At 60.4% G+C, this 26,132-nt stretch overlaps 1 protein-coding gene across 1 annotated transcript; it reads left to right on the forward strand.

Annotated features, from left to right (window-relative positions):
- Window positions 1–314: 314 nt before the first annotated feature.
- Window positions 315–26,082, forward strand: ASS1 (argininosuccinate synthase 1). The gene is made up of 14 exons (XM_082008993.1): window positions 315–426; window positions 868–936; window positions 1,223–1,411; window positions 4,189–4,245; window positions 4,707–4,781; window positions 7,511–7,581; window positions 7,947–7,977; window positions 11,646–11,736; window positions 13,531–13,615; window positions 14,778–14,842; window positions 18,936–19,067; window positions 22,743–22,899; window positions 24,378–24,443; window positions 24,957–26,082. Exons 1-14 carry the CDS (start codon window positions 319–321, stop codon window positions 25,009–25,011), a joined length of 1,251 nt encoding a protein of 416 aa, XP_081865119.1. The 5' UTR covers window positions 315–318; the 3' UTR covers window positions 25,012–26,082.
- Window positions 26,083–26,132: the final 50 nt, after the last annotated feature.

Consider the following 26,132-nt stretch of genomic DNA (forward strand, 5'->3'; position numbering starts at 1 on the left):
CCCAGCACCAGTGGCTCCACCATGTGCTCCTCCACCCACCCAAGCTGCTGTCAGCCCCAAGTGTTCAGCTTGCCACGGGCTTTGCTTCTTGTCTCCTTGTTATTCATCCCCCGGACAATCTGCGTTGCCCACCCCTGGGAGAACCTTCACCCCCGGCTGCCCTCAGCGCCTGGCTGGACTGTGACTGCCCCATGGCCAGTTCCAGAGCCACCGGGGATGGTGTCACTGCAGCGTCCCTATGCTGAGCAAGAGCAGCCTGACGCTCAGGACAGGGGCTGGGGCCATCGTGAACCCCCTTCCCTTTGCTTCACCAGCGCCATGGCTCAGTCCAAGGCCACAGTGGTCCTCGCCTACAGCGGGGGCCTCGACACCTCCTGCATCCTGGTGTGGCTGAAGGAGCAGGGCTACAACGTCGTCGCCTACCTGGTGAGCCCCATGTACACCCCATCCCCGGGGGCTGGAGGGGACACGGGGCTACGGGTCTGGGGACGTGGGGTGGGTGACAGGGGTCCTGGCACGTGTGTGGCTGGGGTGGTGACCCCGCTCTCGCCCGTTAACCATTGCCCAGCCCGGGTGCTGCTCTGCTGAGCTGCCAGCCCTGTGCGGCACAGTCTGTCCCTGCCAGCAAATGACCCTCTGCTAATGAGGGCAGCGCGTCGGGGCAGGGCCAAGGGGCTTGGCAGAGGGAGGTACGGCCCTGAGGTATGCCGTCTCGGGGGGAACCCCCCACCTGCCCACCCTGGAGGGCCTCAAGCCCAGCCAGCAAGGGCTCTGCAGTGCCTTGCATGATGCCCATGCCAGGCTGGGCTTGCGCTGGGTGTTGTGGTCTCCTTTCAAACTCAGTCTTGGTTTTTTCCCCGCTTCCAGGCTAATATTGGGCAGAAGGAAGATTTTGAGGCAGCACGAAAGAAAGCACTGGCACTGGGGGCCAAGAAGGTAAGAGTGTCCCTCTCTCTGGGTGCCCAGGGGGCTCTGAGTCCCCCCTGCTCCCCGCTGTGGGGCTGAGCCCTGCGGTCTCACACACCCCATGTCTGGGGCTGCTGCAGCAGGGGGACAGTACCAGTGAGGAATCCCTTTTCCAGAGGTTTTGTACCAAAACCTTTTAGCAGCATCTAGGAAAGGGGAGGTGAAGGGACCCTTTCCTGCACCTTCCCCAAAACCCCAGAGGAGTGGGATTCCCTCCAGCCACCCTCACATCGCAAGGCCCCCTCGGTCCCGGCAGGTTTACATTGAGGACATCAGCAAGGAGTTCGTGGAGGAGTTCATCTGGCCGGCAGTGCAGGCCAACGCTCTCTACGAGGACCGGTACCTGCTGGGCACGGCGCTGGCACGGCCCTGCATCGCCCGCAAGCTGGTGGAGATCGCCCAGAGGGAGGGAGCCCAGTACGTCGCCCATGGGGCCACCGGCAAGGTGAGGGAGGATGGAAACTCCAGGACAGGGATGGCACAGGGTGCTTGGGGGGGGGCCCGGGCTAAGCTGTGGGTGCCAGGAGGGGTGCACAGGGTGTTTTGTGGGGCTGTGCAAAGCCTAACCATGTTTTGACACTTCCTTCTTCCTTCTGGGATTTCTGTGCCCGATTTCAGTTCCCTCTCCCCATCGGTCAGGCTCGCGTCACAGCCGAACTCCCCGATTTTTGCAGCAACCTTCTAAAAGCTGCTCCAGACACGGGCTGCCCGGGCCAGGACCCGGCGGGGGCTGAGCCAGCACCTCCCGGGGCGTTTCGGAGCAGGGTGCGGCTGTCCGCGTCCCTGTCCCCATCCCGGGCTGTCCCCATCGCCGCCGGCCGCAGGAAGGACCCTTTGCCGCTAGAGGCAGCCAGAGACCGTGGAAAGGATGCTCGGGGCCAGCCGCCGCCGGGAGAGGGGGGAATCCTCCACGGGGAACGTGGGACCCGCGTGATGGGACCGTGGGCCATCCCCCGGCACTTCCAGCCCCTGCCTGCACGCTGCCCAGCGCGGTGCGGGGACACCGGGGCAGGGTGACGCTGTCACCAGCCCGGCTGGCCCCAGCTACGACTCTGTGGGGGCCCTTGGGTGCTGTGCATTCACCCAGGACCTGCCAGATGACCCCTCCTCCCCATCCCGCAGGGACACGAAGCGTAGAGTGTGTCCGTCTTGGCCCAGGGGCAAAGGCGAGGTGCCCACCTCGCGGGGTCTCAGTGCAAGGGGCTGGGCTTGGGGGGCTGGCTTTGGGTGTCCCCCGCTATGGCTGCAGACCCAGCTAGAAGGGGGACATTAGATGCAGCCAAGAGGCATGTCGGCAGTGGGGAGACGGGGCAGAGGGGCAGCCATGGGGCTGGCGGGCTTCATGGCTGAAATAACTCTTGCTCCTGCTGCAATGGGCTCCCCGCACCCCTTCCTGGTCCATCTCGCTTGTCCCCAGCAGCTCCCTCTTGAAAGCCTCCTCTCGAGGCTGCCCCTGAGTGACGCACCCCCAATGTGACAACGTCCCCTCCGCTCCTGGGTGCCACCAGCACCAGCCGGCCCCGCTCGCAGGGGCACCCTCGGCTGCTTCCCAGGCCATTAAGCCGCGGGCGCAGGCAGGGACCGACCATGGGTAACTCGACCCGGCTGCGCCCCGTCCCCGGCTGCGGCGTCTTAAATGCAGGCCATCTGCGGTGTCCCCGCTGCCGGAGCAGATGGACTTGTTTTGGGCCTGTAAGGGAAATGAGTGCTTTGGCGGATGGACTCGCCTGCATGTAATAGTCCTCGGGGATTTCCTAGCCCAGTCGTAAATGTGTCCTCCAGGCCGGGGCCAAGAGGAGGGGAGGGGGGTCCTTGCGCCCCTTGGTGCTGGTGGAAAATAGGCTTTGGTGAGCGTTATTCCCTTGGAAGTGCTAGTAACTGCCAGGCTCGCTCCTCGTCCCTTCCCGACTACCTGGCCTCATTAGCGGGATCTTATCAGCACGGGCCAATTAAGATGAAGGGAGGTTCAGAGCTATTTAATTATAAGCTGCTGCATCATCCTGCACACTGTGGTCATCCTCCCCCCTCGCCGTCTCCCTCCATGTGTCCTCTGATGCCTGAGGGGGGAAAATATCCAAATCTGGGTTTCCGCTACTTCTGTTTTTAGGAGTCTTAAGCCAGGGGAGAGCACGGCTCTTGGGTGACCCCAGGGTCAGCTGGGTTCCCTCAGAGCCAGGTGAATGAGCTGCATCAGGGTTTTGATGACTCGGTGCCCAATTCTGTCAGGAGAACCAGGAAAAGGCCATTTTGGATTCAAACCAGCCATGCAGAGGGACCAGGAGTGACCCTGTGGGACAGAGCCAGCCCTCCCACCCCCTGCTGTGCTGGGGGAATGGAGGAGATAGATGGATCCTCAGCCTTAGGCCTTGCTTTTACAGTGAAAAATGCCAGCAATTCCATCCCAGTGGCATTATTGGGAGGACAGAAGTGATGCCCCTCTTGCATGGACGGCGTCGGTCTATGAAGTCCCGGGCAGCGTCAGCGGACATCCCTCCTGGCTGGTGGCTCTCGCAGGGATTTGCAAACACCCCGCTCGGCCAAGGGTCTCCCCAGCCACGGGCTGGGATGCTTTTCCCAGCAGACACAGGACAAGTGGCTGTCCTGTGTCGGCTGGAGCCGAGACCCTCAGACACGTCCTCGCCGGCTCTCTGCTGCGGGATTTTGGTCCCGTCCCGGTGCAGGGAGAGCAGCCGGCAGCAGGGGAACAGCGGGTCCCTGCCCGCCGTGCCTGAGGTCTCCAGCGTTGCAAGGGGAGCTGCTGCTGTAGCCAAGCAGCGTCTCAGAGGCTGCACACGTGTGTGTGCCATCACGTGTGTGTGCTATCACACATGTGTGCTATCACACGTGTGTGCACCGCCGCACATGTGCTCTCCCAGCACCCAGCAGCCCCCGAGCCTCCCAGGTCTCTGGACGAAGCTGTGGGGCTGTAGCCAGGAGCTGTCGTTTTGTCGTCTGTACTTTTAATGTTCCTTCATCTATTTTTTTTGTTGTTTTGTGGGGTTTTTTTAACAGTTCCCACCAATTTTGCAGTTTCTTTCCCCAAATCCAAACCTGAAGCCCTGCCAGGCCACATTCCTCTCCCCAGGATGCTGTATGGCCCTGGGCGAGCTAGTCCAAGGATGAGGCCCTCTCCCCCACCAGTGGGATCAGGGTGGGGGGCACCCAACTCCCAGCCCGCCCCAATGTGGGGTCACCCTTCAGCAACTCCCATTTGTGTTTCAGGGCAACGACCAGGTTCGGTTCGAGCTCACCTGCTATGCACTGTGTCCTAATATCAAGGTAAGGCACCCAAAATTGTCCCCCGGGGCACCAGCGCTGGGCTCCTGGCCCCCTCCCCAGCTGGTGGGGACTTTTGTTTTAACACCAACACGAGCGGCCGTGCCTCGCTTTAACAAGCTGCCAGCTGCATGAAGAGACGTTTTGGCATTTGAGGGGGCTGTAATGATCCTTAATTGACCTATTTGTACCCCAAACACTACGAGGCCAGAGAGGAAACAGTCCCAAGGCAGCTGCTGGATAATCGATGCTGCATCCAGCGCCTTGTTAGGGTCAGGGATTTGGGTCACGCCACCCCTGTGCGGGGAGATTAAATTTCGGCTGGGAGACTGGCACCCTGTGGGTCCCAGCTCCCCGGGAGCCGCCTCCTGCGGGGAGCCCAGGGGGGTGCTGAGGGGCAAAGGGGGCTCGGGGGCTGCAAGGGGGCCGGGGGCTTCTCCTCTCACCTCCCACCCTCCCGCCAGGTCATCGCGCCGTGGAGGCTGCCCGAGTTTTACCAGCGCTTCCCCGGGCGCCGCGAGCTGATGGACTACGCCAAGGTAGGGATGCTCAGGGCGGCCGCGGGCTGCCCGGAGGGGTCGCGGGACGCTCGCCGTGGCTTGGTGGGTGACGGCAGCAAGCCCTGCGCGACAGCCCTGCAGCACCTCGCCGGAGCCTTCTGGTCAGGGTTTGGGGTTTTTCTCCCCCTCTATTTATTTTTTTTTCTCTTGCCTTTCTAAAAGCCCCATAATTACCTGGCTATTAATGGTAGCCCGCTTTCCAGGGAAACTGGTCCCAGCTCCCTGACTTGCATAACAGACAAAGCAAATACATTCGCCTTTGTTGTCCCTTCCTTTTTGAAGTACAAGTTGCAATAAAACATATTAGAAGTTTTGCATCAGGTTTTTACGTGCCCACCAGGGTACCTTTCTTTTTTAGCGACTTCATGGAAATGCTTGACAACTCAGCTCAATCAATCAAAAGGGAAAAGGCAGCTCTGTGCATAAACCAGAAAATTGCTTCAGTTTTTAAATAGCTGCCGTCGAGGCTGCCTGGGTAATCTCTGGGAGGGCGAGGTGCGGAGCCGGAGGGATGCGGCGTGGGGCGAGGAGCCCTCCGAGCCCATTAGGGCCGCCGAGAGCAGCGTGTTGAGGATTGTGTTTGCCATCTGCCGTCGTATTATGAAGGGGCGAGTTTACGAGAGCTTTCCATATGTTGCCAAACAAATTGTCAAATAGGGGAGTTATTAAGAGCGCCGCGGCTTTATTATATGGAAAATGGAACATGTGTTTTGGGTTTGGGGGTTTTGTTTGGGGTGTTGTGGGGTTGGGTTTTTTGTTTGCAAAGGGGGGAAAGGGTAATGAAATTGGGTTGGGGCCCCGTTCAAAGAGAAGAGGTTTGGGTTGAGGATTTGCAGTGCCTCTCAGTCTCTGGCTATTTTCAGCATTAAATGGGTTAAATAGGTTAATGGGTGGACGTTGGTACGTGGGTCTGGACTTGGAGGATCACCTTTGAAGTAATAACATGGAAAATCGGCGTGGGGCAAGGATGGGCTGGGGACCACGGGCTTCCCCGGCTGCCAGGAGAAGGCAGAGGGCAGGGGGCTGCCTGGGAAAGTAAATCAACTGGGGCTCATGGCTCGTGGTCCCGGGGGTATTTGGGTCTGAAAGATGCGTTTATCCATCCCGGGTGAGATGGCTGTGCCCGGCGGCACAGGGAGAGCCCGTCAGAGGGCACAGCCCCCCCAGCACCCTGCGCGGCTGTGTGCGGCCCAGCAGGGTAAACAGCCCTCAGCATTAATTGCTTGGCTTTAATTAACTAAGGTGAAATGTCCTCTGCCAACATCCACGAGGGCGCTGGGATGAGGATGAGGGGGCAGGTGCCGATGGGAGCGTGGTCTGACCCCAGGCAGGGTTGAGGTCTGTCCTCCAGCAGTATTCAAGGCGGGCTTTGGGGGTTTGGGAGGCATCTGTAGCTCCATCCGTCCCAGGGACGGGATAGGGAGAGGCATCTTCTTGCTCTTTCCTGGAGAAGCCAGGCGATCCCCAGTACCTGCACCCAGCAGGTAGTGTTTTGCCTTCCTGGCAAGCCCAACCTTGTGGTTTGAGGAGGCAAAGGCTGCCCAGCAGCCACCTCCAGAGCCTGGGAGGGGGACCCTGGGGGATCCCACGCTGGGACTACGGCGTGGGACCAGCAAACCAGGACCCATGAGGCAGTGTTCCCCCAGGAGTGGGGTAAGTTAGACCCTCTGCAGCCTCAGGAGGTATCTCAGGACCTTGCTCCCATCTCACGTGATGGGTTGAGGACCGTGATTTAACAACCACAAGCATTTCCTGGCAAACAAGGAGCCTCTGCTCAGCCCCTGCTCCTCTGTTCCTGGCTGAGTCCTTGGCTGATGTCCCTGCTGTGGTGACACTGAAATGGCAAATCTGCCCGGTGGTGTACGGCGGTACGGACATGCCAAGGCACAGTGGGAACCCGCAGCCGCCGCCACCATCTCCAGCCCCGGCTCGCCGCGGCCATCCCGCAGCCGGGACATGGCCGCTCGGCATGCCGGTGGGGTGGGCGACGTCCCCGCCGGCTCCGGTTGTTAGCTCACCGCCGTCGCCTCTCCTGCTAATTCCCGCAAGTATTCACCTCGTCTTCACAGGCAATTTCCCCCATTGAAATGTCAGCGGATAATTGAGCGCGCCAGTGACCTTGTTAGGGAGCCGGGCTCGGCTCTGCGCGCTGCGCCAGAGAGGCGGCCGGTGCGGGCCGTGTGTCCCCGGGCGCGGGGAACGCCTGCCGCCCGTGCGCCCGTATCGCCGCGCGTGTGCGCGAGGCTGTGGGGGCACGTGTGGCAGAGCATCAGTCCTGTTTAGGCTGGAGAGCATCCCGTGGTTTTGGGGACTTCTGTCCCCTGTCACCTCCCCTTGAGGAGGAACTCAGCCGGGGGAATGCACGTTCTGGACCTGGACCTAGAAAAAGCACACAACGCCCGTGCCGACGCCTCCGTCGCTTGGCTTCGTGGGGAGCTCTGGGGCTCCTCAGCTTGCGGCAGGGCTGGGGCGGCCGTTCTCCTCCCAGCCACACCGTCTCCCTGATGTCCCCAGCGAGGTGGCCGTCGTGGTGACAGCTGATGGTGCCCCGGGTCAGGGACACAGATGTCCACCTTGCTCTGTGCTGCCTTGCTGGTGGCTCTGGGTTGTGCTTTTGTGCTTTTGGGGCTGATCCCAGCAGGAGCCGGTGCGGCGGGGCTGGCTCTCCCCCGCAGGCTGGCTCAGCCCCGCTCCCCTTCTCTCGGCAGAAACACGGCATCCCGGTGCCTGTGACACCCCAGACTCCCTGGAGCATGGATGAAAACCTCATGCACATCAGGTGAGAGGCCGGGCGGGCAGGGAGCTCCTATGGGGTGAGGACCCAGAGCCTGGGGCCCCAATCCCCCCGTCCTGCGTGGTCAGGACTGCCCTTCCCGTCTCCAGAGTCCCAGGCTGCCCCACCATGTGCTGGCCAAGGGTGACCCCAAAACCTCCATCCTCCCTTTCTGCCCAGTTGTCCACGTCCCCCATGGCATCATCATCGCTCCTTTGCAGGGTTGCTGCTGAAAGCCCCTGGAGATCCGTAACACGTGTTCGCGCCCAACCTCGTGGGGTGGTGGGAGCGGGGGGGTCGTCCCGGCGGGTTTTGGGGTTGCAGGTTGCAGGCGCTGCAGTGACTTCTCTCTCCTTCCCTGCCCGCCACAGCTACGAAGCCGGGATCCTGGAGAACCCCAAGGTAATCGATCACAGCCGCCCGGCCGGCACGGCGGCACAGGGCCCAGGGCGTCTCCTGTGTTCGCAGCCTAATTGGAAATTTCACGGCGGGCCGCGTGCGGCCCTGCCGCCCACCCGGCCCCTCCGCCTCTCCCGGCACGTTAATTGCTGCCGGCGTGAATAGGGGAAGGGACCGTTTCAGGGTGACACCAGAGGGGACAATGTCACGGGGCGGTAGTTGAGGAGCCGTTAGACAGACGAGGCGCTGGTGGGAGAGCGGGGCTGGTGACGGAGGTCCGGGCTGGCCCCTGCGGCTCGGGGCCCCTGCCCGTGCTGGCAGCTCGCCCAGCCCTCGCCTTCCCATCCCGCTGTCGGGGTAAAAGAGGGTAAAACCTCCCCTCGCGTGGGAGGCTTGGACACCGCGAGGGCACCCGTGGGGCCGCTGGCTCCCGGGCAGCGCTGGCTGCCGACGGCACCGAGAGCCCGGTGGCGGTGGGTGCTGCGGCCGGGCGCCGCCGGTGAGCGCGGCACATCGCACCGGGAGGCGTGGGTCCGGCCCCGGCTGCCTCCCAGCAGCGCCCATGGTCCGGCTGCCTGCTGGCCCCTGCCCGCTGTTCATGCTTCAGCGGGCCGCGACGCTCGGTGGCTACTTAAACTATCCATCAGCGCTAATTAGACAGTCCAGGGAGAGGAGGGGGAGAGCAGCTGGCTGGAGCTCAGTGGCCCACGGCCGGCTCGCTGCGGCTGGGCTGGCGCGTGCCTCCGGCCGGGGCGTGAGGAAGAGGAAGGTGGAGAGGGGGTCCTGCTCGCCCTTCGGTGCTCCCCGGAGGGGTGTCTGCGGGTCAGGCTTTGCAAAGCGAGGCCCTCGCGGGCTCGTCTCCTCCGGGAGAGCGGCTGGCACAGGGGTGGGTTTTCATGCCTCCAGCTGGAGCTGGCAAGGGACTGACCCGGTGCACCCATCCTGACCCCCCCCCTCCGCACCCAGCACCGTGGGGAGGACCCCCGGTCCCGAGGCTCTGCCAAGCCCGCTTCCTTCCCAGTGCCGGCTGGGAAAAGGGGGCCAGGTTAGCAGAGAACAGAGCGGCGACCCCATCCCCGAGCATCCTCCGCTTGGGCACCTCTCCCACCGCCAGCGCCGGGAGGTGGCTTCCCGGCGCGCGACATCACCGCCGTCCCCTTCCCCGTCCCGGGAAGCGGCGCGGTGGGATCCGGGGTGCCAGGCGCGGCGGGCTCCCCTCCCCAAACCCCCGGGACCTGCCAAACGCAGGGATTTGAAAGCAGATGGTTGAGCTATTTTCTGCCTCTGTGAGGCCCGATTGAAGGGCAATGAGGCAGCTAATGCGGAGAAAGATAGAAATTTACTTGCTTTAACTTCATATGGCACTCTGAAAGAGTTCATTCAGTCCCGGGCACAACAATATCAGCCGGATGAATAAACCATTTGCGGCATCGATAGCTCTGCATCATGGTTTACTTCATGGACCATTTGCTTCCAATTTCTTCTCTTCTTGCCCCGTTTTTCTTGCTTCTTTCTTCCCCCCTCCCTCTCTCCCTTTCCACACACTCTTCCTTCTTCCCCCCCCTTTTTTTTTTCTTTTTTTTTTTTTCTCCTCTCTCCCCTTTAAAGATGACATTGCAGGACTAGGCCCCCCTGCGGGGAGGGATAAATAGGAGGCATTGATACACTGCAACAAACTATTTGTCATTTGAACTGTGCTTTTAGGAGAGAGAATAAAAAGAGGACAGCCTCGCACCGTAATGATGGAATGCAAGCCAAATGTCACTTTTATTTCTATTTAGTTATTTTATTTAATAGGGGTTTTCATAGTTGGCTCGGAAAATTGGAAACTACCTGACTTTGACTTCCAATGTTTAGTAAAGAGTTTTTAATACTTTCCGGTATTTTTTCCTCTCCCGCCTCCCCATCTTTCCTTTTGAACTCAAAGTTTTTCATCATCTCTCGCAGGTTCGTCTAGTTAATAAGTGTGATCAGGGCTAGGAAAGGCCAGACGATGTAAAATTGAAATCCGTAGCCCGTGTAATTTGTGCGTGCGCGCGCGCAGGGGGCACGGGCGAGGCGCGCCTGCGAGTGCCTCTTGTTTAAAACAAGGGAAAGGGGCAAAAATGAGAATAAAATGGGAACCTGAGGATGGTTTTGCTGGAACGTGTGCTGGGGTAGTTACGTCCGTATTCCCGGGATTCGGCTGCGGTCGCTGCCGGGACGCCTGCCCCAGGGTTTGGGGTGAGGCAAGGGGGACCCCCTGGCACGGAGGGGGTGGCAGGGGTGCTTGCAGCCGGGCAGGCTGTCCTTGGGTGCTGGCAGAGATTGGGCTTTGCTATTTATTGAACAAAAAAAACCCGATGGAAGATTTCACTAAAAGGCTTATTTCGCACCTTTAAAAATTTTAGATGAAAACTTCTGCGGAGAAATTAGTTTTCCCTTAACATTTTTTTTAATTAACTTGCTTTCTACCTTTTTTCCTCTCTGGAAAGGAGGTAGAGGAGGAGGGAGGAAAAGTGAGCAGCAGAAGTTGTGCTTTAAAAAGGAGAGGAGAAGCAGGGGGAGCACGGGCCAGGCTGCTGGGTGTGCAGTGCAGGCAGGGCCCCGGGTGCAGGCAGGGCCCCGGGTGCAGGCAGAGCCCTTGGTGCAGCCCGCGGATGCCCAGAGCTCCAGCTCTCACCAGCCAGGTTTTGCGGGAAAATGCCGGTTTCCCACCGCTGCAAACATTAGCAGGAGCGGCTCAGCTTGGAGAAACGCCACCCGAGCCGCTTGCCCCGGGGCTTTGGTGGCTGGGACTCCTCAGCTGGAGGCTCCTCCGCCGCGGCCCCGCCGACCTCGGCCGGCGGCAGCTTTGGCCCAGCCCTGCTCCGCGGGGGGCCCTTCCACCACTCCGTGCCTCAGTTTCCCTCCCCTCCGCCTCCCGGAGCCCTGGCTGGATGGCGGGGGGGGTCCCTTTAGAGACAGGAGTTTGCAAACAGGGATCCGAAAGTGTTTTGGGGCCAGTGCACGCAGCCGTGTTGTGGGCGAGTGCCGAGGGGGCACGCGAAATTGCAAAGCATTTGCTCTCTGGGACGAAAAGCTTTTTTTTATTATATCCCCCCCGGCTGGCACACGCTTCAATTGCGGCAATTCATCGCCAGCATCCGAGCCTCCGGTGCCCCGGCTCTGATGGAGATAAGATGCCTCTTTCCTATAAATCTGGAAAAAAAAATATACATAAAGGTTGATGTGCTCTGAAATGGGTTTTTCTTTGTTCCTCTATTTTCCCCCGTGTGTATTAACCCCAGGGACACCATGAAAGAGCCGGTGTGCCTGGAGCACCTGCTGGGGTCAGGCCTCCTCATTAGTTTTTTCGGTCAGCGCCGAATAAGCCCGGCCGCGGCGCGGGGACGTGCGGGCGCCCGCCCTGCCGCTCGCTGCCATCGTCCCGCTTTTCCCTGCCTGACTTGCTTCTCCGCAGCCATCCCGCCTCCAGCTGCGGGGGCGTCGGAGGAAAAGATGAGATCAAGTTGAGGGGAAAAATTGGTTGATTCTTCCAACCCCTTTGTTCCCGGGGCCCCGGTAAGCGCCGGTGCCGCACCGTGCTGGCCCCGCACTTTGGGATGGGGGATGCGCGCGGGGGGTCGGGGTTGCTGGCGTGGGCAATGCCAATGCCACCGACTTTCCCTCTTCTCTCCCCCTCCCCGCAGAATCAGGCCCCCCCCGGGCTCTACACGAAGACCCGTGATCCGGCCACCTCTCCCGACACCCCGGACGTGCTGGAGATCGAGTTTGAGCGGGGTAAGCACCTCCTCGCAGCCGGCCCCTCCATCTCTGCCCCTCGAAGCCGAACCCCGCTCCCAGCCAGGACGGGGGGGCCGGCGGCAGCCGGGAGCATCCCTGGCCGGGTGAGCCCCGACTCACGGCGTCAGGGCTCAGGTGCTTGCAGCGAGGTGGGGCTCTGCAAGGTGTGCAGAGGGGCTGGGTACCTCTCGGGGGGCTTGCTGGCACGGAGAGGGGTCCGAGCCCCCGCCCCAGCCATCGAGGTGCAGCGGGCACGGGGTGCCTCTCCTGCAGGGTGGCACATAGGTGGCCCCAGGGACACACAGGTGGCCCTGGCCGGTGTCACAGCTGGGGAGATGCTCCGGCAGGATTTGGCCAGTGGTGCTATCAGCGTTGCACGAAGGAGACGCGGACATCCCGTTCCACCCCTGGGGACGCACGGCGGGGCCCAGCCCCGGAGCCGTCACCCAGAGAGGGGCCACGGGGCAGCGTCTGCCACCTCCGCCGGCCATGGGCATCCCCGTGCCGCCATCCATCCTGGCAGCAGCGAGCCCGGCCCGGGCTGGGGAGACCCCGCTCGGAGGGGGCACCCCCTCCCCACTGCCAGCATCCCTGCTCCATTATAACGATCCCCCTGCAAGGAGCAGCCCCCCTCCCAGCAGCCCATTCAGCCCCTAGTTAATTTATTTGAAGTTTTAATCTAATTATTAACTATTTTAAAGGCTAAGCAGCTTTCGCCAACAACAGCCCCGACAACGTCGGCTCTCCGCCGAGCGGACCCCGGCCAATACCCCGGCGGAGGATGCGAATAGAAAGAGCCGGGGCGAGGGGAGGGCGCGGAAGGGGGGGGGCCCCGCGCCGAGAAGCAGCTTAAGGTTCATTATTGCCGCGAGTTACATTTAATAGCAATTTACAACTGAGTTTATAAACCCTTGGAAAATAGGGGGTTTAGGGGGGGCGGGAGGGGGGGAGCTGACAGCCCCCGTCACTAGACGGGGCTCTTGCGGGCGCCTCGTAATAAAGACTAGAAAGGGAGGTATTGAGGCTGATTGGCAACTGATAGTGCGTTCAATGGTAATGAGGAGGGCAGATGGAGGGGGGATTAGCCTCCAACTCCGCACCGCTTTTCTTTGTGGGCCCCGCAGCCCCCTTGTCAGCTTCCTAATACATTTATTGCTCATTTCACACCGCTAAAGAAAAATGCCTCATTCTATTCAGCAATCCCGCCCCCCCGGCCCGCTCCTGCTCAGCGCCCTTAAAAAAAAATATAAGGGAAAAAGATTTAAAAAAAAAAAAAAAAAGGTGCAATAATTAATTCATGGCGGGGAAGCGCCCCGCCGCGGGATGCGTGTGCGTGCGTGTGCGAGCAGCCGTGCCCCAGTGTGGGGGTCCCCCCCAGATGCCCCCTGCGCTGGTGGGGTGGGGAGGGGGGGGACACATTTGTCAGCCCCCCCCCCCCCCCGGCAGGGGCTGGTGGGACAGAAGGTGCTGCGCAGTAAGACAATTGCCAGGCGTGAAATTCAATTAGTTAAGGGCCTGGTTGCAATTTCACAGGCCCTAAAAAAGAGAGAGGGAGAGGGGAGGGGAAAGGAGGGGGACGACGTTTTTATGGCCTTTTTTATTTATTTATTTCGCTCCTCTCCCGAGGTGGGTCCCCCCCCTCGCCTCCCCCCCGCACCAGCTTGGATATGCCTTTTTAAGAAGTTATTTAGAGTTCATATCTGTCACATCTATTTAGCGCCCGCGGGGTGATGTTCCGGGGGGATCCTGACACCGGCTGATCCTGCCCGTTCTCCCTCTCCGCCTCCGCAGGTGTCCCCGTGAAGGTCACCAACGCCGGGGATGGAGCCGCTCATTGCTCGGCCCTGGAGCTCTTCACGTACCTGAACGACATCGCGTGAGTGCCGCGCCATCCCCTGCCACCGCGGCCGCCGGCCGGCGGTGGGGACCAGGGCGGCGTCCCTGGCGTCCCCGGGGCGGGGTGGAAGCTGGGATGCTATCAGCAGGTTCGTCCCAGTGAGCCCAGGGCTGGAGCTCAGCGGCGTGAGGATGAGACTGTCCCAGTTGCCTCCCAGTTGCCTCCCAGTTGCGCCATTCATGCCAGCAAGCAGAGCTGGGCTCCGAGGCCAGGAGCACGGGGGTTTTGCCCCCTGTGAGTGAGGAGGTTTTATTAACACCCTCTGCATTTACCCTGTGCCCCAGCCCCACGGTTGGGTGAGGGCTGCCCCTGCCCGCAGTGGGGGCAGAGCCCCCGGGGCCCCCCCCTGCCTGCAGGGCACCCTTTGCCCCTGCTCCCAGCTGAGCCCCAGACCCCCGGCTCCCGCATCCCAGAGGGCATTGCCTCGCCCTGCCACTGTCCCCTGAAGGGGTTTAGTGTTTCTTTTGGGTGGAGAGATGGCTTTTTTAGGGCTCGGAGATGTGCTGGCCAGGTCCATCGCCCTGTCCTCCCCCGGCTTCCACAGCAGCTGCTCCTTTGGGGTTTTCTGCCCTGTGCCACCCTGTGCCCTGCTTCTGCTGCTGCCAGGGCAGAGCCATCCCCAGGGGTTTGCCCAAAAATACAGCAGCACCTATGGGAGCACCCACCCCTCCCACCCTGTGCCCAGCACCCTCCTCTGTGCCTCCACCTTTATCCCCCGCTGTCCCCAGCGCTGAATGGGAATGAACTTTTCCATGTAGTTTGCTTTTTAAATGTTAATTAAGTGGGTTTAAAATGACTTCGGTCATCGGGAATTCAGCTGCAGCATGGCCTGGCCCCTTGCCCAGTTTATCTTCCTGTGGCCCAAGTGCCACGGCTGCCTGCGGCACTGCTGGCCCCAGCGGCCAGCGATGGAGAGGCTGGTGGCACAGCAAAGAGGAGCAGAAAAGGAGGGAAAATCCATCTCTTTGTCACCCACCCTATCTGAGGGTCACTACCAATGGTCACCAGTGCTGCTCAGGGGCTGGCCACGCTCTCATTTGGGGTTTGGCCCCCGTTGTCCCCCTCCTCTGACTCACCTCTCATGGCTGCCCGTGTCCTGCCATGGGGCTGGGGCTGCTGCAACCTCCCTTCTCCTCCGCAGGGGCAAGCACGGCGTCGGGCGCATCGACATCGTGGAGAACCGTTTTGTCGGGATGAAGTCCAGAGGTGAGCGGCCATTCGCCGGCGGAGCCATCCCTGCCCTAAAAACAGCAAAAAAAAAGGGAAACCCTGGTGGGATGTGGCGGGTGCTCAGGATCGCCAGGGTGCTGAGGCTCAGCTCACACCAGCAGCCCTCACCCGCTCCCTTCCCATCAGCTTTTAACGGAGGTGTCCCAGTGACAGGGACTTCTCGCTGGTCTCTAATGAAGGCAGCTGCCCGCTCGCTGCCAGTGCTGCTGTTTGCTCCAGTCCTGGGGTCCCAGTGCCACCGGCGACCCCGAGTCTCAGGCGTAGACCTGTTCCCGGTGGGAAAAATGCCAAGCTCTGTGCTCGCGTGGGAGGATGCTCCTGGGAGGTCCCGGAGGGTACAGGGCTCTCTAATACAGGTACAAAGCGCAGGAGGCCGATGCAAGTAACCGAGGGTTCTTTAAAGCCAATTCTTTGACTTATCTATGGGTTTCTGAGGCTGTGACTCTTAGTATTGATCATCCATCAGAATCAGCTTCATTGGAAATTCCTGGAGGCAGCGAGCTGCCCCGTGCAGAACTAACGAGGTGGCTCACCATAATTTCCCATCTCCTTGCCCCCACTCTTTTGTTTTAAGTCTCATTAATACCTAATTAGATGCTTCCTTTCTTTAAACTTGCCTTCTGTGCAGGGTGCCAGCAAATATTTTTATAAGACTCAGCCCGCGGTCTCCCTCCCCACTGCAGGGTACTGGCCCCTTTGCAAGAGTGTCAGCCACGAAATAGGAGAAGCAAAACCCCAAATCATTTGATCCGAATTTGAATAATCAAATTAAAACCAAAAGAAGGGGGGAAAAAAAGAGCCCCAACCCCAAACCGCACACGCCAGCCTGTGCATTTGCATGTGGGATGCTGAGTAACTTGTCAAAATCTATTTTATTTTTTTAAGAGCCACTGACACGCTCTAGTGACCCTTCCAGCATTTAATAATTTCTCTAAACCCCATTTAACTGTCATGTCTGTCTCCTGCGTGACATCGCCAAGCGATCGCTGCCGTGTTTGTGCGCCGGCGGGCGCGGGAGGACCGGGCTTTCTGGGGGCAGCAGGGGTGCGCACACCGCGGGGACGAGATCTTGGCGCTGGGTTTTCCCCCTTGCTTTGGGCAGGATCCTGCCCCTGGATTTGTGCCTTGGGATTAACAGAAGCCTCCCAGAAATCTGCTCCGAGAGATGCTCTGCGGGAGAGATGCAGAGCTGGGACGGGAGGGGGCCGGAGCAGGAGGGTACCTGCCTCCCCCCAGGGCTTTTGGGGTGCAGGGTGGCTCGGGGTGGCCCCACCACTGCTCTGCAGGAGCATTTTGGACCCCAAATGGGGCGAGGGTCAACGAGGCAGGAGATGGGCTCTGGGCTCGCAGGCGGGAGGAGATGGATCCCCTAAATCCCAGCAGCGTGCCGTGGCCCCACCGGCCCGGGGCTCTGCGGGTTCCTCAGGGCAGCACAGGGACCCCTTCACCCCAGGGACCCCCGCTCTGCAGGGGAAACTGAGGCACAGGCAGGCAGCAGCCCTCCCTGGCCACAGAGGTGGCTGTGAAGCCTCCTGCCAGGTGCCTCCTCTTCCTCACCTCCTGGTCCCAGGGAGTCGGGGAAGAGCAGAATTCATTTGCATTGATTTTTACTAAGCTCCTAATTGAACTTCGTTAAGGCCTAATGGGCGAAGGGCGAGCTGAGCGTGCCTGCGCCAGCCTTTTAAGCCCTATTAACTCGATTTTGCCGTATTTGTTTTAGTGGCAGGAGGGTGGGTAATTATGGGGTGCTGGGGAGTGGCGTTGCAGCCGGCCGGCGAGGCCACGGCTGGGCCGGGGGCTCTTGGCTGCGAGCAGGAGCCTGGCCCTGCCTCTCCCACCTTTCCACATCCTCATTATCAAATTATCTTTTTAACTCTGAAGGGGGGCTAATTAAGTGAAGTAAATTAAATCAGTGGGGAGGAAGCGGGAAGGAGGGGGACGGCTGCTGCCAAAAGAGCTGAGCACTGCCTTTGGCTGGGGCTTTTCCTCCTTCCTTTTCCCTCTTCCTCCCCTCGATGCGCTGAGCAGATGGCAGAGGAAAACGGAAAACCCCTTCCCTGCGATGGACCCGTTCCAGGCCACGCTCAGCCTCAGCCCTGGACCAGCGGTGGAAACATGGGCAGCATCTTCCCGTGGGCAGCATAGCCCTCCCCTTCCCCTCGGGAAGCCACCGCGTCCCGTCCTGTCCGGCGGACGCGCTGGGAGCGACAGCCCGCGCTCAGCACAGCAGAACTGCTCGCGTGGAGGTGAACTGACAGCCGAGGTTACAAATTAGAAAATTTTAAGCAGCGGCAGCTGTCTCCTCGGCTGCCCCCCGAGCCCCCCTTCCCCAGGGGTAATTACGGGGTGATTGAAGCTTCGCCAGGCTGCGGTGCTGACACCTCTGTCTTCTTCCTGTAAACACGGGGAGATGAAAATAGACACTTGGAGACGCTGCGAGTGTCACTTTGAAGGTGGCTCTCGTCTCCTCGGCGGCGAGGCTGGGAGCGCGGCTGTCAGCAACCCTCCGCCCCAGCTGCCACGCTCCGATCCCCCGTCCTCTAGCATCAGGTCGAACAGGACAGGCAGGGATGCAGGCAGACAGGTGGGAGATGAGCACGGAGACACAAACCTTTGGTCAGCCCAAATTGGCTTTAACACCTCCGAAGGGGAAGGAGAGGGAATGTTAATTGTGTTCGCTTTGCAGTCGGGGGCTGGAGGGGGCGTACGGCAGCCCTCTGCACCCACGGGGACGGCTGGTTTTCGGGGTTAACTCAGCTGTCTCCTCCCGCAGCCCTGTGGGGATGGGTGCTCGGCGAGCATGCTGTGACCTGCCCGTGGGGACCGGGCTGCAGCATCGCTGGGGTGGCCGGAGAGGAGGAGGTGGCTCTCCTTTGGGATGGAGACCCGTCCCGTGCCTGTAGGATGCTGAGATCGTGGACCCTGGTAGGGATGAGGTCTGATGGAAGTGGCGTGGGCTGCCATGGTAGATAGGGCTCCTGCCGTGTCCGTGGGACCCATGCCCACCCTGGGACAGGTCCCCGCTTGAGCCTGTGCCACACTCCCGGGCTCTGAGCGAGCAGAGCCTGGTGCAGGTTTGAGCCCCCATGACAGCCCAGTGGACTCCCCTGACCCCCTTTCGGGGCTGGGGCTGGCTGGGGACGTGTCCCCTTCGGCAGGGACAGTTTCCTATGGGTTTTTTTTGTGTGCCAGCAAAACCCAACGTGCGGGTGCCCTTTGCCATCCCCGTGGCACAGATGCCCAGCGGCGGGAGGGGACCATTGCCGTGGGTGGGTGGGCGGGGGACGGGGACCGCTGGTGGAGCAGCCCTGGCCACGGGCAGGTTACAGCCCTGCCTGCCGCACGTTGCCTGCCGGACTAGCTCAGCGTTTCCCCCACTGGCTTTCCACCCGCAACCGACCTGGAGCAGAGCAGCACATGGCCACCCCCGTATTTAAGCGCCAAGTAAACACGTTATGCAGCAAATAAGCCCTGAGCAGCTGGAACAAAGGCAGCAGCTCGCCGGCAGCGTTAGCCCCCATTGCCGAAATAATTAAGAATCCCTCCGTTCCCAGGCCTCGTGCAATGGAGGGGCAGGCAGGAAGGGACTGGGGGGGTCCCCGCCAGCCCCAAATGAGGTTGTCCTCCCAGCCCCCAGGTCGCCTCGTTGCTTCCCGGTGGATGCGTGGGGCTCTTTCTCACCATCCGAGGGGAGAGGAGGGTATTTCAGGCCCTCCGCTCCCCGTGCCTGTGCCCCGCGTCGTTCCTTTAATTACAGGTTTTCAGCCGCAGACCGTTGGGCACGGATCGGTGGGGGGATCGGTTCCCAAACCCTGTCATTTAGCCTCGTCAGAGTGCCTCTTCAAAGAGGGGAATCTAGAAATTTTCTCCGCAAGGTGCGGAGTGGACTGTCTCGGCCCCAGCATGAATATAATGACAGATGCATTTTGCAGCAAGCTGGGACTGAATGCGCTCGACCACAGCTCCTTCTGTCAGCCAAGTCATTATTTTTTGTCATTTGCTGACAGTTTTGGTCTCATTCGTTTCTCTCTCTTTTTCTGCTTTTCCCCCTGCCTGGAAAAATGGCTAGGTATCTATGAGACCCCAGCGGGAACGATCCTATACCATGCGCATTTAGATATCGAGGCCTTCACCATGGACCGGGAAGTACGGAAAATCAAGCAGGGGCTCGCCTTGAAATTCTCCGAGCTGGTGTACAACGGTACGTACGGTCCTTTGGCCCGGCCCTGCTGCCGCAGCATCCTCCCAGCCCTCCTCATCCTCCTCCCTCGTTGCTGCCGGAGCGTGCAGGTCCCACTAGTACATGCGCTCAGGGCTGTAAAATTCAGGTGTGGATTTGGAGGCTGCTCACAGGGAAAAAGATGGGTTTGCTCACGCCGAGGGCTGAGCTCGACCCCGCAGCCTGCCTGCTTTCGTGCCGAAGGGGCTCCACGCCTGCCCTCCGGAGGGCTTGCGGGTGGGGGATGCTCCCGGCATCTCTCCCAGCCCGGTGACACCACTTTGTCCCATCTAAAACATCCAGACATCTCCCAGGCTGTAATTCACCCTGTCCCTTTGTCCCCCCGACACTGTCTTTCCCCAGCTCTCCCCTCCGTCCCCCTCCATCTCTGCCTGCCCTCGGGCCCCATGGGGCACGGGAGCACCCGGGCCCCCGGCACGGCCATCCCCGCGGTGGGCTTTGAAGCCGGAGACCTCTCCCCGTGTCCTGATGGGGCAAGCGCAGGGGTGCGTGACACGGGGGACTCTCGAGGTGCCGTGGCTCTGGCCACCGGGGTCCGGGGGGCTGTGGGAAGGGATGGGAGGGTCCCGGCCATGCTATGTGGTGTGCAGCCCACACCGGGGCACTGCGGGTTGTGGCTTTGCCGGGGGCTGCAGGAGGGGCTTCCAGCTGCTCCCAGCACAGCTGGGCCTGGGCTGGGAGCCATAAGGGACAAGGGGGTGCTGGCTTGCACCCACAGTTAGGGCCAGAAATTAAGCCCTTTGCCCCTTCCTCCTGTGATGCACCCAGTGGCTCCAGCTCGGGTCTGCTCAGCTGCCTGTGTGGGCTGAGTTTGAGAGGTCTCAGCTCAGTTCCCCCCCATGCTGCTGGGGTGGCTGCTGCAGAGAACAGCCCGTCACAGGCCATGAGGCTGCTGCCCCTGGGGGGGCCGGGAATGGCATCCTCAGGAGGGGACATCGGCACTGCCCCAGGGTCTGCTCCGTGGATCAACCCTGACTTGGTCACTGTGCTAGGTTGAAGGAAGCAGAATGAGCCCAAAATGTTGTAGGCGGGCAAAAACGCCGCTGCCCACGCCTGGGCACCCACTGCACGGCTCCAGTCACAGCGGTGTGTCCCGGTGCCCCGGCTCTTCCTCCATCCCCTGCCCACATCAGAGCTGACGTCCCTGGAGACCCCACACTGGGGAGATTTCCTGCCCCTCAGCCGAACAACACTTACTTCTTTCATATGTCCTGATTTCTCAGCCTCCCAGTTCCCCTCCTATCACTTTTGACGTATTTCTCTCTAATTGCAAGAGCTGGGATGATTCCTGGAAATAACCTGACTCCAGGAGCTCAGGCTTTGGGCAGCAGCAGATCCAGCGGGGCTGGGTCGGGCTGTCTTCTGCCCTGCAGTTGTTGATGCCTGTGCTTGATCTCGGCACTTTCCTCTCTGAAGGACATTCCCTCCTGTGTCTTTCTCAGCGACTGGCATTTAACACCCGAGCCCTTTTGCTGCTTAAACTGTATTTTAGGGCCCCAGCGGGGTGAGGGCTTCTGGGGCCGCGGACCCCTCAGTTACCTTCCCCTTGGCTCACAGCCTCTGCCTTAGTTCACGCCCTGATGCTGCTCCTGCCTCTGGCTATTTTTATTAGACTTTGTCCTGGGCTGCTTTTATTTTGACTTTTCTTTTTTTTTTTTTTTTTTTTTTTTAGTTTAAGCATAAGCCTGTTTGTTTATTTCTAACCACTCGCTTGTTGTGAAGCCACGAGATTGAAGAGCCACTGGGGGAATTGTGATTTCGCTTCTCCCTCCCTACCCCTGCCAGGCGAAGGCTGTTTCTCCGGCTCCAGATGCTGGATCCCTGGGGATTTTCAGCCCGGCCCTGGGCTTTGCTGGCAGCCAAGCCCGAACCCAAGGAACAGCCCCAGCGTGGTGCAGACAGCACCCGTGGGTCCCCGAGCCGGAGGCCAGGCTTTCAACTCACCTTCCTTTAACACTTCATTATTGCAACTAGTCCCTGATTTTAGGAGAATTAGTGTTTCTCTTCCCCGCCCCCGCCTCCGTCCCCATTGATCCCATTGTGGAGCGCGGCTTTGAAGCCAGCTCCATCCCGGCAGGTATGGCCAGGTGCGGAAATGCCATCGTCCCCCCGCCCGAAATGCTGTCGTCCCCCCGCCCCGCCGTGATTAGGGCAGGATGACGGTTACAAGGTCATTAAGGGGGATTGCTTCCAGTGGGGAATGTGTCTGGGGGGGCGCGAGGAGGGGAGGGGGCTTCCTCGCACCTGGAATTGGCAGAGTCGGGATTTAAGTAGCTGGTTATTATTTTAATGTGCCTCAGGTTTATTTTTATGGGGATGCAACAGCCCGACATCAATCCTGACGTTTGAAGAGTTGTACCTGGGGGACGGTTACAAAAAAGAGGGGTGTATTTGCCCAGGGTCCCCGCCTGCGTGGCAGTGCCAGTTGTGGGGAAGGGGTCCCCAAGCCCCCCGCCCATGCCTCGGGTCTGGGTCAGGGAAGTGGTTTTGGTGCTGGGAGGTTGCCGGGCTTGGATGCCGAGCCTCGGATCCGGGCTACGCAGGTCGCGGGGACAAGGCTGCGGGATGCAGCCCCGCTCGGGGGCCAGCGAGGGCAAACAACAAAAGAAATTGTTTGTTTCTTTAATGGCTTCGGCCCCGGAGCCCAGCTGGGACAGGAAAGGTGAGAGGGCACCGGTGTGCGAGCGGGGCGGGAGGCGATGGCAGAGATAAAACCTGGGGATGACTGCAGGGCCGTGAATGGGCTCTTTCTCCCTCCGCCTCTATCTCCTTCTCCATCTCCCAGGCTCTGTTCCAGGGCTCCGAGGGCTCCCCGGCTAATTACCCCGCTTAGGGACAGGAGGGCCACGGGGGCAGCCGGCAGGGCCACGGCCCCTCCGCACGCCAGCGGCGGCCTCGGTGGACGGCAATGCCGATGGCTGCTCCCACCGGCTGTGTTTCTGGGGACACGGTGTGACCGCACGTCACCCCAACACCCAGCCCAGGCTTCAGCCCGGCGTTCGCCGACCGGGCTCCTGGAGGCTCTGGTGCCGGGGGACCGGGGGGCCGGGGGCCCGCCATGCCAGCGGGAGCCAGGGCGGGAGGGAGAGGCGCTTGCCATGGGTGCCGGCACCGGTTCCCCCCGCGGGCCGCATCCCCCCGAGCAGAGCCCGCAGCCGGGGTTGGCCCTTTGGGGCCGAGCCCTGCCCTGCTCGTCCCACGGCAGAGCAGCTCGTGCCGGGGCACTGGGAGCTAGTCCCCCCTCAGGCTCTCTGTCCGTCTGTCTCGGCTCCACCCGACCCTCCCCAGACGCTGGTTTTTGAGTGCCGGTTTCATACTAACTTAAGGAAGCTTTTCCTTTCCGTGAGGACCCCCCACCCAGCAGAGCTGGGAGAGGAATGGCCCGCTGCCTCCTCTCCAGCAGCCGCTTTCAGTGGAACCCATGGGCCACCCAGGGGAAGGGACACGTGAGGTCTCCGTCCCTCAGAGCTGAACCTGGGCGTCCCTGCACCTCACTTCCCTCTCCCGGTCCCGCGACGGCATCCCTTCCCGTGAGAATTACCCGGGGCCTGCCCTGCAGGACTTAGCCTGGGGGGAGCGCCCTGCGGGGGCTCCCCGTGCCCCCGGTGCCCCGCTGACCCTGCCTCCTGCCCGCAGGCTTCTGGCACAGCCCCGAGTGCGAGTTCCTGCGGCAGTGCATCGGGCGCTCGCAGGCGGCGGTGGTGGGCACCGTGCGCCTCTCCGTGCTCAAGGGCCAGGTCTACGTGCTGGGCAGGGAGTCCCCGCGGTCGCTGTACAACGAGGAGCTGGTGAGGTGAGCGGGGGCCTGGGGGGCCGGGGTGGGCAGGGGTGGTGGCAGCGAGCGTCCCGTCCCATCTTATCGCGTCCCGTCCCGTCGCATCTCACCCTGTCCCGTCCCGTCCCATCCCATCCCACTCCGTCCCACCCGGCCTGTCCCACCGCCAGTGACACCGGTGACGCTGTCCTCCCAGCCACGTGCCAGCCAAAGCACGAGCCGTGTTTTCAAGTCAATATTATTTTTTTCCTCTGGCTTTTCCCTTTTCTCCACGTTGTTTTCTCGCTCGCTCGCTCGCTCCCCCCCCAGCCCTCCCTCAACCTCTTTCAATCTCTCTAAACACTTTATAAGCCATAAATACACCCGAATGAGTTTAGATCAGTCGGAGTAAATGTCAAATTATCTTCTCTCTTTCTCTTCTCTGCCTTTTTTTCCCCCCTTCCCTCCCCCTCAAAATCAACAGCTCCTAATAATCCGTCCCAACCCTTCATTATGCTTCGCACTCTCACTTGGAGAGATTAAATGAATAAAGTATTAAAAAAAAAAAAAGGGAAGAAAAAAAAGGAGGATGGAGGGGGGTGGGACGGAGGAAAAAGAGAGAGGGAGAGAAAAGCAGGGGCACTTATTCTCCCTGCGTCTCCAACCATTTTCCTTTTCTTTTTGATTTCTACATCGCTGGTTTGAAAGCCTTTGAGTGACGGCGTCACAGGAACCCGAGAGAAAGCTGTGAGAGGCAGAGTTGTGTGGAAATGCCTCTGCACAGTAGGTAGAAAGTAACGTAATTATAGAGCAGGTCAGAACCACTCGAATGAGCAAAAATAAAAGCACAGAGGTTTTTCTGTAGCCCGTCAGGGGAGGTAAAATCATTGTAAACTCTTTCTTTTTTCTTTTTTTTTCTCTTCTTTATTTCTCCCCTCCCGCCTTCCTCTTTTAAGGTTTGCGGTTTCTGGGAAATGAGCCCTGTGTTTTGGGGACACAGGAAACCATCGGAGTGGGGATTCGGTGGGTGGCTGCTGCCGCCTCCGGGGATGCGCTCGCTGTTGTACCGAGGCACCAGCCGCCGTGGCCACAAACCCCATGGGTGCCGGGGTGTGCTCCAGCACCGCTGCCGTGCCGGGAGCCGGGGCAGCGTCCCTGCCCAGCGCGGGATGGCCGAACCAGGGCTCGGCTCTGGGGCAGGGCGAGCATCCCTGCTTGGGGCAGGAGCGCAGGGAGGGAGGGTGATGCTCACACGAGGGACCACGGAGGGAAATTTGGGGCTGTGTCTCCAGCAGGGCTCTGGGGAGCCCGGGGACAGCCATCGGGGTGGCCCGTGGCTCTGCTGCTCCTGAGGCCACGTGCCCCTTCCCGGGGACTGGCGGGGACCCTGCCCCGAGCCCCCGCAGCCGCCAGCAGCTCGCTCCAGGATCGCCCGTGTCCTTCTCCCTTCCCAAAAGTCAGCCCCAAGTCCCCCCCCGTGACCTCCCACGCCGGTGATGGTGCCTTTCTCTCCACAGCATGAACGTGCAAGGGGACTATGAGCCCGCCGACGCCACCGGCTTCATCAACATCAACTCGCTGAGGTCCGTGGGGTCCAGGCAGGACCCTCCCCGAGGGGGGGGGAAACCCAGCACCCCCAGGGCTCTTCCCCTTCCCTGCTCTCGTTCTGGGGGTGCACCGAGGCCTCCCTCCAAGCCCCCGCCGACCGCTGGGGTGCGACCAGTCCCCCCACCCCAGCCCTGCCTAATTACAGCCTTCCCCAGCGCAGCCAGTCTCGCTATTTTACTTATTTCTCAGACCCCACCATACTCCCCCGCCCCAACTCCAGCGCTGTAAAACACGCCGCATTTACATAATGGGATCTTAATTTCTCCATTGCCTGTTAACTCCTTTGTTCTTCCCGATCCGCCGTGTCCCCCCACCCCCTAAGATAAATTAATTACATTATCTTGTGGAAAAAAAAAATAATTAAACTGTACAGGCCTTAACAAACGCCTGCTCTTCACGCCCCCTCATTCTGCTTAAATTAATTGTAAGGAAATGTGTGTTATTACTGTTAATTTACAATTAATTTTTTTTTTTAATCCGGTTTCCAGGCTGAAGGAATATCATCGTCTCCAGAGCAAGGTCACCGTAAAGCAGGATGAATAGCAATCAATCGCACGCGAGCCTCCCGCTCCTCTTTCTAATTTCTCTAAGAACTAGCACTAATTGTGGTGGTAATTTGTAATTGTAACTCATCTCCCCGGAGTCACGGTGGAGGTGATGGCTTTGTTACGGGGCAGCAAGTGAAACACAATCATTAAAAAAAGGTGGTCGGCCGGAGGAGAAGTGGGGAAAGAAATAAAAACCCAGCCACGCGCTGGGTCCGTTCATTGAGAGCCGGGCTTTATTCCTGCCTTGTTTGTTTGCTCTTCTGGCCCAGCGCTTCCCCGAGCCAGGCTTTGTGAAATTTGTGATGGATTAAGTGCCTCTGAAGGACGTGGGGGGGTTTGTCGGTACCTTCCTGTGAAGGTGGGGAGCGGGGGACATCGCCCCGCACGGTGCCGGTCCGGAGGAGCGAGCTGGGTGGCGGGGATGGGTTAAGAGGATTTGATCCTTTCTCTTTTGTCTTCATTTTAGCGCATTTTAAGAGCAGACTTGAGGCTTGTTGAAAAGGAAAAAAAAAAATAGGAGAAATAGCCTCTGAGGGTGTTGTGGGAGGCGAGGAGGAGAGGAGTGGGTTTCTCTCCCGTCGTGCGTGGGTTGCGGGTCCCTCCGTCCCCGGGGCTCAGGCTGCAGCGCTCGGCCGGGATGCGGGGACGGCTCGGTGAGGGAGACCTGCTCCGAAACTATGGTGGAAGCAGGAGGGAGGAAAGAAAACACTTTCTAACCGCCTGCAAACACCTGCTGCTCTGCGCCACCGAGGATGGGGAAGGACCCGGTTTGGGATGTCCCCGAGGTGAGTGTCCCCGGGCCGGGAACAGAGATGCTCTGGGGCTGGGAGCGATGCCCCCAGCGTGCCGCACCCTGCAGTGCCCGGCACGGCCGTGGCACACCGGGCAGCCCCAGGCCGGCGGCAGGGACATGCCGCTTTCCCATGCTTTTGGGGAGCGAAAGCAGAGCTGCCACCGAGAAGGGGAACATTTTTGCAGCCCCCAGGGGGTCAGCCAGGCCCAGTGACCATTTGGGGACATCCAGGCGTGCCCTGCCCACCCCGCTGCGGAGCCGGCGTGCGTGACAAGCTCTGACATCACAGCTGGGAAAATAACATGTTATTTTCCCAGCTTGGA

The sequence above is a fragment of the Phaethon aethereus genome, assembly GCF_964289735.1.
Source record: "Phaethon aethereus genome assembly, chromosome: 20".
NCBI lineage: Eukaryota > Metazoa > Chordata > Aves > Phaethontiformes > Phaethontidae > Phaethon > Phaethon aethereus.

What these genes read in the sequence shown, in the direction of transcription:
- ASS1 (XM_082008993.1), top strand. Translation starts at nt 319, where the DNA reads ATGGCTCAGTCCAAGGCCACAGTGGTCCTCGCCTACAGCGGGGGCCTC. An exon ending in AGCTGATGGACTACGCCAAG is followed by an intron (nt 4,782 to 7,510) that starts GTAGGGATGCTC and finishes TTCTCTCGGCAG; the next exon opens with AAACACGGCATCCCGGTGCC. An exon ending in GAAAACCTCATGCACATCAG is followed by an intron (nt 7,582 to 7,946) that starts GTGAGAGGCCGG and finishes TGCCCGCCACAG; the next exon opens with CTACGAAGCCGGGATCCTGG.